Source organism: Galeopterus variegatus, unplaced genomic scaffold (genome assembly GCF_000696425.1).
Source record: "Galeopterus variegatus unplaced genomic scaffold, G_variegatus-3.0.2 Scaffold1418, whole genome shotgun sequence".
In the NCBI taxonomy this organism is placed as follows: domain Eukaryota; kingdom Metazoa; phylum Chordata; class Mammalia; order Dermoptera; family Cynocephalidae; genus Galeopterus; species Galeopterus variegatus.
Window position 1 is genome coordinate 88,277 of NW_007727529.1, and position 12,155 is coordinate 100,431.

The window sequence follows — 12,155 nt, forward strand, 5'->3', positions numbered from 1 at the left end:
CTCAGCCAGTGAGCGGGAACCGGTCTCCACATGGGATCCAAACCCTCGGCGGGAGCGCCGCCGTGCTCCCAAGCAGTGCACTCTCCAGTGCGCCGCCGGGCCGGCCCAAAGGTGATTTTTAAAAAGAAATATATATATACTTGTATAAACTTAAAGATCTAGAAAGATATACTCAAAAATATAAGACAATACTATTTCAAAGATGATATTCAAAATATTTAACAATTGAGAAGTTCAAGCACTGACCAATCAGAACACACGGTGTCTGTAAACAATTGGCACAGACAACCCATGTGAATGAGACAAGCGTCAGCCCAGCAAAGCGATAGTTATCAGTGGGTGGTGGGATTACTGATGCCCTTTTTCTTCTTTTTGTGTCACCATGTTTCCTAATTTTCTATGACAATCAGGTACTTGAAAATAAAAATAAAATCTATTTTCAATTATAAAAATGAAAAATGTACCCTGTTGATACCACATTTCTTACTGTTATAAAATTCTAATGGATCTCAAAACCCTAATGGAACTTCTAAATAATAGATATGAGAAATGGTGTACTAAAACAGCATTGAATTAGAAGTTAAAAATGGATAATGCTATAAAAATATTTTCCATCTGCTATAAAGAAAATAGTGAAATATATCTTTAAATTATTTTACCATTTTAATATTTTAAAATGCCCTTTCTTTGCTCTTATTCCAGCTAGGTGTCCATATAATTATGTTTAAGAGAGTGATAGTGTCTTCCCTTAAATTGTCCAGGCTCTGAAATGCTATCCTGCTCAAAATTCATTATATAGTATTTTCCTATGGGTATCATGGCCTAGGTCAAATTTCAGAATCTGTCTGAGCAAGTCAGGAAATCAAAGGATAATTATCAACCCTGGATAAATTGTTATAGCAAAATTACAGCCCATGACAAGGAGAGTTGCTGCAGTTTCTTCCTAGCACGACTACCACTGTCCCTGTGGCTTATCACAGCAACAAACCTTTGCTCTGAGCAATTGTTCAGAGGTAAGCCCAATAAAAATCCAGCTATGAGAGCAGTCTCTGAGAAGTTATGATCAGCAAATAATGACCAGGAAGTTGCCTTTATCATGTCTCTCTCTGTTAACAGAGAAACCATCCCAGCTCCCTATCAGCCCAGTCGGGAGTTAACGTATGGTTTAAGCAACAGGACTCCTTTCTGAAACTCTGAAAACCCCAGGGTAAAATTATGCTACTGTACAATCTCCTAATGTTGCTTTACAATGCAGCTCAAATTTGTGATTTTAAAAGCACCTCAGCCCACTGTGAGTTCACAGTTATCTTTAATGATTTGCAAATCTCAGTGTTTTTAACAGCTCATTTTGTCATGTGGCTACAGTGGTAACACCTGCACCTAAATAGTTATTGCTCATAATACCCTGAGCTGTCAGGATGTGCAGTAAATGAGAGGCAGTGGCAGTATCTTCCACCTTTTCCAGCCTTAATTCACTCCTTCTCCATTTGAACGTAAGCGTTCTGAGTCTAACAGAGCATCCAGGTGAGCTCCCAGAGCCCCTTCTTCCATCCTGGCTCACGGGACTTCTGTCATCAGCAGGAGCTGACCACCCTGCTCTGTTACATGGAGAGAAACAGGAGGAAGATGGCAGCTGGAGTCCATCAGGGTCTTCCCCTCTGGAGAACTGAGGAATACTGAAAGCTTCGACTTTGAAGGCAAGGGGTCAACTTGTCCCCAGATCACAACCATAAGAAAAATATATGGAAGTTTCATGAGTCATTGTGACATTTCTACAATATATCCAATTATAAATTGCATTACCAAATTCAGCTTCAGCCAGACATTTTAGTGCCATCTGCCCTCTAAATGAGGATGAGAATCACCTTAATAGTTGATAAGAGTTGTGTAACAACCCTTCTTCTCTGATTCCAAAACATTAGGTGTCTCTTATGTAATAATAATAATAATGACAGATATTTATTGAACAATTACTATGTCCTGACATTGTTCTAAGCTTACATGCATTAATTAATTTAATCCTCAAAACAGTTCATTGTTATGATGAGCCAGGATTTGAACCCAGCATTTGTCTCTAGAGTCTTTGCCATACTGAGATAGATCAAGAATCATGGACCCTCTTCCCCTAGAGAAGTGAACCTTTTATGAAGCCACCCTAAGTTGAAGGAAGTTGGCAATGGCTATACTTCAAAATGTGTCTGGGGAAATGAGAAAATCTCCAGTGCTGTATATGTGTCATAACTGTCTTACCTTACCTCCAAAAGCCTTTTGTCTAAATAGATCATGGTTGGCTCTGAGGGAAGATGCCACCAGTGATTTTCAAAAATGGAAATGGTCCTGCTGTGATTCTTTCAGTTTAAAGTGTTCTTGGTGAATTCTCTAGGGCACATTCCCATTCTTCATATCCCCGTATGGTGCTCAAAGAACTGACGACCACGTCTCGCCACATCACCAGCTTCACTGGAGGTTGCTTTCCATCTGTAAGAGTTCTCTCACTGGTCCACTTAGGAGAAGCAGCAGAGGACAGCACTGCCCAACCCATTTCCCCCTGAGCCCTTACCCACTTTCACTTCCAACCGTCAGCACCTGCAGTCCCTTTGTCTGAGGGATACCACCAAGCAGCCAGAGCCTTCTTTGCCTGCAGGCAGAGAGAACCAGAAGGGCCCCTCTAGAGCCCTTGACCAATGACTGGCAGCAAGGAGGGTACAAATACCCCAGCTCCCTCACCCCTGATAGGAACCACTCTGAGATGTGATTATGTTGTATCCAGAGCTCCACCACAAGATGGACCCTTGCTTGGCCTCCTTCCCTTCCCTGTCTCACTTCCCTACTCTCTTACTGGTTTTCCTGAGATCATTTCGCAAATCACTTTCATGGCCATAGTGATGTCTTTGGTCTGCTTCTGGAGAATCCCATCTAGGAGAGGAGACTGGCACCTGGAGAACTGAAGGGGCCGCAGGCTGTCCAGAAGATCCCACCGCAGTCCACCTCACTGTACAGTCTGAGCAAACATCTTATGTCGCTAACACTGCTGCTCTTCACAATGGGAATCTTGGTCCCTTAGCACAAATGGAACGTTCTAATGATTACATTGTTTTTGTTCATCCCTGAGCTACTCACTCCTCAATAATTTAAAAAATTAGAGTTCAAGTTTTTGTGAGAGAGATGACTAGAGGGTCCTGACACAATATTATTGAATGAACATTCTTAACAAGGAAACTTTGAACTGATGCCCAAGTAATTGTGGTTTCAATGAAAAGAAAACACAATGGTTCAATGGCTCAAAATGCTGGCCAGCAGCCTGGGGGGCCAAATGGATCCCTGAAAGTAACTCCATTCTCAAATGTGAGGTCTAGAAAGGATCGTCTCTTGGAGGATACCAGCCCCCAAACCCCTCATTTTACAGTCTTGCTTCCTCTGAATCAAATTCTATGCTAAACATTTCTCACAGTACTATTGTTTAAAACTTTTATTATGCACTCTACCAAAACAAAGATGAAAATGTCTACAAAGTTTCTTTTTTATTTTTATGATGAAGTATTTATTAGTATGTCTCTTCTGGAATAGATTTTCCTACCCCAGGCCTGAAAAAAATTCCACGTAGAATCATTCTCAAAAAAATTTTTTAGATACTTGAGTTTGTGAAGTCTCTTTTTTATTTTTTATGATGAAGTATTTATTAGTATGTCTCTTCTGGAATAGATTTTCCTACCCCGGGCCTGAAAAAAATTCCACGTAGAATCATTCTCAAAAAAATTTTTTAGATACTTGAGTTTGTCCTTTTTCATAACATGCAATGACTTGTTCATGAGGAGTAATTAAAATAGATTCTTATTAATAAGGTTAAAAGGGATGCATTGCATTTCAAAAAATGTTTTTTTAATTATAAAACCTCCAAGTGCACCAATGTCTACAACAGAGAAATTAAGATCCAAAGCTTCACCCATATAAAGTGTCTATATCTGGTGCATTTCAAATCAATCAGTGTGGTAGTAATAAAAGATCTGCTTCATGCAATGGGTCAGCCTAATTGAACAGACAGAATTGCAATCTGTTAATATCCATGTGGACCAGGCAAAATGTCATCATTCTCATATGTACATGACTATGGTATCTTTCCATCCTGGAATCTGAGCACCTGATTTTTCCAGATATCTGCAATCCAAAGGATATGAAAAAGATTCCTCCAAAATGGTCCAGAGCAAATTTCATGAGCTGTTCAACTGGAACCAGCCAGCAGCTCCAAGTTAGGACTTCACACTGGACGACTTGTTGAGGGAAAAACCACCCCCCGTAAAACGAGGTCCAGTTGGTTTGGCCACTGAGAAAACATTATCCGTTGGCATTCTGTCCTTGTTTCTGTAAGAGAAGTGAAAAGTTAGCACACTTAACGTCTTTTTTCTCTTCTAAGTTTGGTGTTCTCTGAGTTCCTAGGGTGAGTCAGCCACTGAAAACTACTTTGATTAAAGCTTCTAGTTTTAGACATGGTTGTTGTTTGAATCTAATTAGGTGTTTGCTGATAATACATAGAATGAAGGGGAAGGCAAGTAAATGTGAAATGTGCTCTCCTAATGTTGATCCTGATATGGACAGAAGACCTCATTATAACCCAGACAGTGTGGATTTGGTGGCTTCTGACTTGTAATCATCTTCTTGTTATATAAAACATTTGTTTTGTTCCAAAGATCAATCAGAATAATCTTTCTCTTGGCTCAATTATAAAGAGTAATTCATCATTTATCAACTTTTATATTCTGAAGTTCTGGTGGAAACTTATAAATATTTACTACAGACAATGTAACTTCATCAAACTTGGACATTTATAAAATACAAATTTTCCTGTAACTCTAGACAGGCGACAGTTATCACTAGAAATAGTTTAAGATGCAAGAAAAGCTGGGCAAGATAAATTAAATAGTATTTTTGGCAACAGATCAAGGGAGTTCTACTCTAAAATCTACAATGTATCTTCTATATGGATCTCCTTTAAATATACATATAGGGGCACACATGTACACACACACATACACACACTACTCAGGTTTCCTGCAGAGGTAACTTAGATTTACACAAGTTACCTATTGTGTAATTAGGGGTCTTATAGAAAACACCTGTGGAATCCCCTGTAAACAACAAAAATTAAGCAAACTGCTAAGACCAAAACCAATTAGACTGGACAATGATGATTTACTCTAGGGGAATGAATTGTGCCTTTTGGAAAAGAATCTGACTGCAGGCTCTAGCAGACTGGTAGTCCAGGATAGTGGAGTCAGGGGCAGGTGGAGGTGCAGGTGGGGACCTGAACATGATGGAAAGGGTGTTGGAGAAAAATGAAAGGAGATAAAAATAATATGAGTTGGTATTTCATAAAGGGCATGTACGAGAAGAAAATCCACAGAGATTATTCTAAATTATTCCATTCGGAAAGAACCTGTAGAGGATCAGTTAATCAACCCAACTGTCTCTTAGCAGAATTGATTTCATTATTGTGAAAAACCACCCTCCATAAATAGCACATAAGCTTTAGCCTTGAGTGGATCTAGCAAAGAGGATTCCTTCATGCACTTTGGCAACTTGTCTGGCTCCTGGCTGGTGTTAGAGGCAGGCAGTGCTCCCCTCCCCCACCCTCCTTTGCCTTAAATAACCTGAATCTCCCTTTCTGAAGGAGCTTAAGCTTAATGCTTCTGGCTTGCTCTAAGCTGACTAATGGGAATACTGTCTCCTTTATATTATCTTTTTAATGTATTTATAGACCATTATAATGGCTCCATCAGCCTTCTTCCTCCCAGTCTGAACCATCTCAGCACTTCTGTTCTTGCCTCTACGTATTTTTCTTCAGCACCTTAATCTTTTCTGCTGTTCTCCTATAAACTCATCTGTCTACCAGTGTATGGATCCCCAAGTAGATGGAAGCACCAATGAAACCCTAACCAGTTCAGAATGGCTACCAGTAGTGAACATTTAAGGACAAGAAGAGGACAGGTAACAGCCTAGAGTCGGGAGCAGTGCTGTCTGGTAGAACTTTCCACCATGCTGGAGAAGCTGCATACCTAGCCCCCTGCCACATATGGCTATTAAGCACTTGAAATATGGCTGTGAAACTGAGGAACTGAATTTTTAATTTGATTTCATTGTAATTCATTTAAATGCAAATAGCCACAGTGGCATTCAGCTGCGGCAGTCTGGTGAGTGGCGATGGAGAAGGGCTGCATGGCTGATCATGCTCCCTATGTCAGGCAAACTATGGGGGTGGGGGGTGGGGGGGAGCGAGGATCGGTAAGGTCAACAAAGACTAGGCCAAATCCCAGGGCCAAGGCAGGAAAGTTGGTCAGCTATAGAAAGATAATTAACCGTTCAGCCAGGCTAGCTGTGTGTAACTGTGTACACTAGACCACTGGTCTCAAAATGGAGTGCATGAACTCTAGAAGATGAATGAGATGACCCACTGGGGGCAGAAAGAAGATATCAGAGATTCTATTCTTCTGTCTTTAAAAATTAAAAATTACACTTTACTGATAGTTATTCACAAACTGACCATAGTATCGGCATGTGATTTACAAGTTAAAATATATTGGAGATAAATCTAAAATTACTCTGAAATAAAAATTTCATATTAAAAAATATATGCATATATATGGGGGGGTCTGTGAGTTCAACGTGGCATGTGATTTACAAGTTAAAATATATTGGAGATAAATCTAAAATTACTCTAAAATAAAAATTTCATATTAAAAAATATATGCATATATATGGGGGGGTCTGTGAGTTCAACGTGTTTTATTTCTCAGGGTGTGTGATCAAAAAACTTGAAGATCACTGAGCTGCCACCTGCTTCATGTGGAAACTAGTCACGTTGACATTTTATAAGCACAGCCTTGTTATCCTAAAAGAAACCTATAGTGTTTCCACTCCGATATTTGTTTAATTCCCATATTAACATCGGTGGTTCTCAAACATCACTGTGCATGAAAATCACCTGAGGGGCTTGTTAAATTGCAAATTTCTAAGGTTCCTCCAGAGCCTGCTGAACCTAAATATCTGGAAATAGGGCCTGGGAACCTGCATGTTCAATAAATCTCACTAGTGATTCTGAATCAGATAGCTGCTAGACCCACACATTAAGACTCACATCTAAATTATAGCAAGGATCTGGCATCCACATGTGGAATAGGGGAATATTCTAATTTACAAGAAGGGCAAATTTTTACTGGCAAATGAATTTGCATCCAGTTACTTTATATAGCTGTTTGCCACCAACCAATCATAGGCAGATGCACTCAAACCGTATTTCACCATGTCCCTGAAATGTCCATGTGGATGAAATATCAAATATGACTTTCAACCCCTAATATGAGTCACTACAGAATTAACTGGATGATTTTGGCAATGCCATGCAGCCAAATCAAGTTTCAAACCCACTGATTCATGTGGGACCCCCTCTCACCCTGAGATGAGGCAAAGGATACTAGCAACATGAAGAGAACATTTACTTTCCAACATGTAGGCATCCTGAAACCCAAAATGTAAACCTCATATCTGCATTATCATCTCTAGAAGAATAACAGCTCATGTCAACAGCCCACAGCAGGTACTGAAGGTAGTCTCTACATAGAAGATGGTTCAGGGATAGTTTATCTAGAACATAGATGAACTGCTTGCAATGACAGTGGTACAGCTGTGCTATTAGAAAAAACAGCTTTACCAAGCCCCACCCCCTTAGCAAAAGTATATTTCTATGTAAATATGCTTCAGCCTGTACAAGGCTTATTTTGAGCCTCATTTGCAAACACATTTATGGCGTGATTATTTCCAAACCATGAGAAGAGTGTAAGGGAAAATCACATTCTCTGCTCCAAGTAAGACAGCAGGTACTGAAGGTAGTCTCTACATAGAAGATGGTTCAGGGATAGTTTATCTAGAACATAGATGAACTGCTTGCAATGACAGTGGAACAGCTGTGCTATTAGAAAAATAGCTTTACCAAGCCCCACCCCCTTAGCAAAAGTATATTTCTATGTAAACATGCTTCAGCCTGTACAAGGCTTATTTTGAGCCTCATTTGCAAACACATCTATGGCATGATTATTTCCAAACCATGAGAAGAGTGTAAGGGAAAATCACATTCTCTGCTCCAAGTAAGNTGATTATTTCCAAACCATGAGAAGAGTGTAAGGGAAAATCACATTCTCTGCTCCAAGTAAGATCCACCAATGAGCAGATATTAGTGGATCCCTCTAAGGGTCTTGAGGAGGGGCCTCAGCATTGGATGACACACTAATCTTGCCTTTACATGCAACCAGTTACTGACATGTAGAATGTTATTTGTTCACTCTCTGACTTAGTTTACAACAGTGAAATTTGCAACTCTGACTGTTCATCAGATATTTTCTTATGAGTGGATAACAGGCACATTTGACTAATTCTTACTTCTGTATTTGTTCTTTACGTTTCTGAGCCAGGTATTTCTTCTTTAAATTCATCAGTTCATTGGTAAGTTTCTCGATCTCATACTTATATTCTTGGCTCTGTGATTCATACATATTCAGTTCTGAAGACAAAACCTAACATGGCAAACAGAGCAGCATTAACAAAAGATATGCAGTGAGACAATATCCTTTTCTGAAAAATCCTTTTTATCTGCTACCATTCACCTCAGTGGGACTGGAGCTACATAACAATGCCCAGGTCTAACAGTTAATCTGCATGCTGCCACAGGCTCAAGGTCCAAATCTAGGTAAAAACCTGCCTATGACCAACTCATAATCAAGTGACAAACTTAAATGAAATATCATTCCCGTGCTTTAAAAGGAGAGATATCAGGCAACATTCAAACAGGCTCACAGATGAATGGTGTAATGTGTTTCAAGGAATATTGTGAATAGAGACAGAAAAAAAACCCAGACATGCAGTCTAAAATTGCTTTAAAAGTCTTTTTCAAAAAGTATTCAAGAAAAATATCACTAGAGAGTATGATTTATCTGAAGATTATGGTAAAAATTATTCTCAAATTATCCTGCCACCACCGCTAACAAAGCATTCAATTTATGTGTTTTCCAAGGTGGTTGTTCTGCTAAATTTCTATCACCTCTTTATTGTATTCTCTGTGATTATTCACAGGCTCTCCCTTTACCCCAGCACTGGGACACTTAGCTGTGAGAAGCAGGCGGCTGTGACATATACATGGGAGGGCCTAATAATGTGAGGTGCTATACTAAGAAGCCTGATTATCACCCCCTTCCATGGCTGTGTTCAATAGATGCTACTGGTCTCAGGCTAGACAAGAAGATAGGGATTTACTCAACTGAAGAGTACATAAAGCATGCCCAAGCTAGGGTGTGCTCTCCACCAAAACCAAGGGGAGAAAAAGGAAGGCTGTTGTTCTAAGGGGCATGAAATAAACTCCATTTATTTTTCCTCTTGCTCCCTATTTTAAAGACTTGCATAAAAGGGAGATCTTCATCTTTTGTGTTCATCTGCCTCTGAAGTCTTTCCTCCTAATAGCTGTGAAAATGATTCTGACTATGCTATCATGAGCTAAAGAATGTGATTTTCATGTTGGAAGAAAACCTGTCTCAATAGTTAAACACTTAGGAGTAAAGACCCTGCTTTTAAACAATGAATGGGGAATTTCCTAAAAGAGGCCAGACAATGAGGACAAACTGGCAGAGATGCTCAGTATCACCCACCTCTGAACCTCTTCCATGAGGGGTCATGTTTTATTATGAACAAAAATCTGGATTTCCGGAGATAAAAGGTTAAAGTAGCAAAAGGCTCCTGTGAGCCATTTAATTCAATCCAGAGCTAAGTGTGGATGAGACAGACGTGTGCTTTTCTAATCTATACCCACCCCTGAGAAAACAAGAAAATAATGTTTTATTTTGTTTGAAATATTCGATTGCTTAAAGGGACAAAAATAATCAAAAGAGTACACCTTATGCAAAACTCAAATTATGTCTCAGGATATTCACAAGAAATAAACATTTAGAGTGATAAGTTGAAAATTAATGTTCTAATTGGAATTCTCTCTCATCTGCCCTTTTTAAGTAAAAGGATACAATTTTACAACGTCCTATTTTGGAAAGGGTTAGTGCTATACTAGTAGGGTGGCATCTATTTTGCTGTGGGCAGGAAGGCAACAATTATTACCCTCATTGGGCAAGTAAGTGCCAGAATTCAGCTGGCATGTACTGCATTCTGTGGATGTGTGTGTGTGTAAAACTTCCACGACATGCCAAGAATATCTAAGTACTCACCTAGGAAGTAAAGCCCAAAATATAGCATGATCGTACACACAATTATTAAGAAAACTTTAAAGAGGCACATATAATAGTAAAACAACCCATCTCCCCAAATGAGGTTATATCACTTAGAAGGGAACTATGCTAACAAAATTCTTGCATAATTTTATTTCTCTTTCATGGCTACTTATTTGATAGATGGTCATGAAGTCAGGCCCTGGGACTGGGGAGCAGCTTGAGCTTGCAAACATTTATTTCAGATGTAAGGGGATAGCAGAAACGTGCTTTGGCACAGTGTCCACTTCAGTTGGACAGTGGTGTTAGAATGTTTCCTCTGTTCCTCTGTACCATCCAAGTCCGCTAAATCATCTTGAGATCATCCATACAAACCCTATCCCCCAAATTTCCATTTTATTGCCATCATCCTCTCTCCAACTCTTTCCTCTCTTGCTCAATCCACCTCTTTCTGGAAACGGAGAATTGTGCTGTCTAATACCCTAGGAGGAGAGGGCTGGCTCTGAGATATGCCCTGTTCCTCCTGGGACTGGAACCCTATGAAAGCCAATCCCAGTGGAGAGTGGCATTCAGGAGACCAGCTCATCGTGTCAAGGCACTGAACAGGTGCAGGTGCATTTCGCAGAGTGATGCTGCCCTTGGTCCAGGACGGAGCAGAGGCTACCACTTACTTTAAGCTGCTTGGTCTTCTCCCGCAGCGTGTGTCGGTAGATCTGTAGCTGCTCCGCAGCCTCAGGACCAGGCTGCCGGGCCAAGATGTGCTTTAGTTCCATGTATAGCTTCTCCTTCTCCTGGCAGAGAACATAACCATGAGCAGAAATGAGCAGCCCCGTCAAAACAAGGGAAGTGTTTGTAACAGCCGACCAGGATGATGTGGGAACAACCTGAGTTACTTCGCAGCTCCACACTGATACATTCACTTGCAGATTCATTCAGTCCTACATCAGAGCAACCCTCATCAGGGGCCGAGGACCTGCCCAGCATCTGGATACAATTCCTCTTCACCTGAACATATGATCACATGACTGAGACAAGGGCAGTGATGGAAAATCTGGACCAAGTGTTGTTGCCAGTAAAAAGCAGGCAGTGACTGGTTGGAGGAGTTGGGGGAGGTTTTGCAAAAATGTCAGTTGAATTGCCCCTTGAAGAATGAGTAGGAGTTCCCTCCAAGCAAAGAGAAAAAGAGCTTCTTAGGCCAAGGTTTGGTGATGGGACAGGGGAGCGGTGAGTCTGGCTCAGCAGGGACAAGGGGCGGGAGGAGGGACAAGCAGAAGGAAGAGGCTGGGCTCATAGGCTGGGACCACACCCTTCAGGCAGTTTGGAGCTGGGGATGAGCCATGCCTAGATTTCTCTTTAGAAGGATAACTCCGGCAGCAAAGCAGAGGACAGAGGAAGAGACTGCCCAGGGCACCAGTACGAGCAGAGGTGAAGAACCTAGGAAGGAAGGTAGGTAGATGGGAAGACATCTCCCAGGTGGAATCAGCGGGATTTGTGTGATCTGACAAGTGAGGAAGAAAGAGGAAGCAGCAAAGACAACTCCTGAGTCTCTAATGTGGGCAGCTGGGGTCGGGGGAGGGCGGGGAAGATGGGAAGACATCTCCCAGGTGGAATCAGCGGGATTTGTGTGATCTGACAAGTGAGGAAGGAAGAGGAAGCAGCAAAGACAACTCCTGAGTCTCTAATGTGGGCAGCTGGGGTCGGGGGAGGGCGGGGAGTGACGGTAATGGGGATGACAAGAAAACAATGGGGAAAACAACAGGAGGACTGCAAACGACCTCTGGAGTGAGTTATGAGGATGTCACCACTGACCTCGGTCAGAAGGGTGGCAGTAACATTTGGGAAGCAAGAGTACACAGGTGGAAGAACAAATCAGAAAGAAGTAAAGAAAGTGAGGCTTTTATT

General features: G+C 41.0%; 1 protein-coding gene across 1 annotated transcript in view; it reads right to left on the bottom strand.

Annotated features, from left to right (window-relative positions):
- Window positions 1-3,811: 3,811 nt before the first annotated feature.
- The window catches only part of CCDC147 (coiled-coil domain containing 147), a 117,558-nt gene continuing 109,214 nt past the window's right edge, over window positions 3,812-12,155 (bottom strand). The window contains exons 16-18 of the mRNA XM_008576882.1: window positions 10,925-11,044; window positions 8,428-8,561; window positions 3,812-4,359 (exon numbers count right to left, since the gene is read on the bottom strand). Of these exons, the coding sequence (XP_008575104.1) occupies window positions 4,248-4,359; window positions 8,428-8,561; window positions 10,925-11,044 (366 nt within the window). The 3' untranslated portion in view covers window positions 3,812-4,247. The remainder of the gene's footprint in view (window positions 4,360-8,427; window positions 8,562-10,924; window positions 11,045-12,155) is intronic.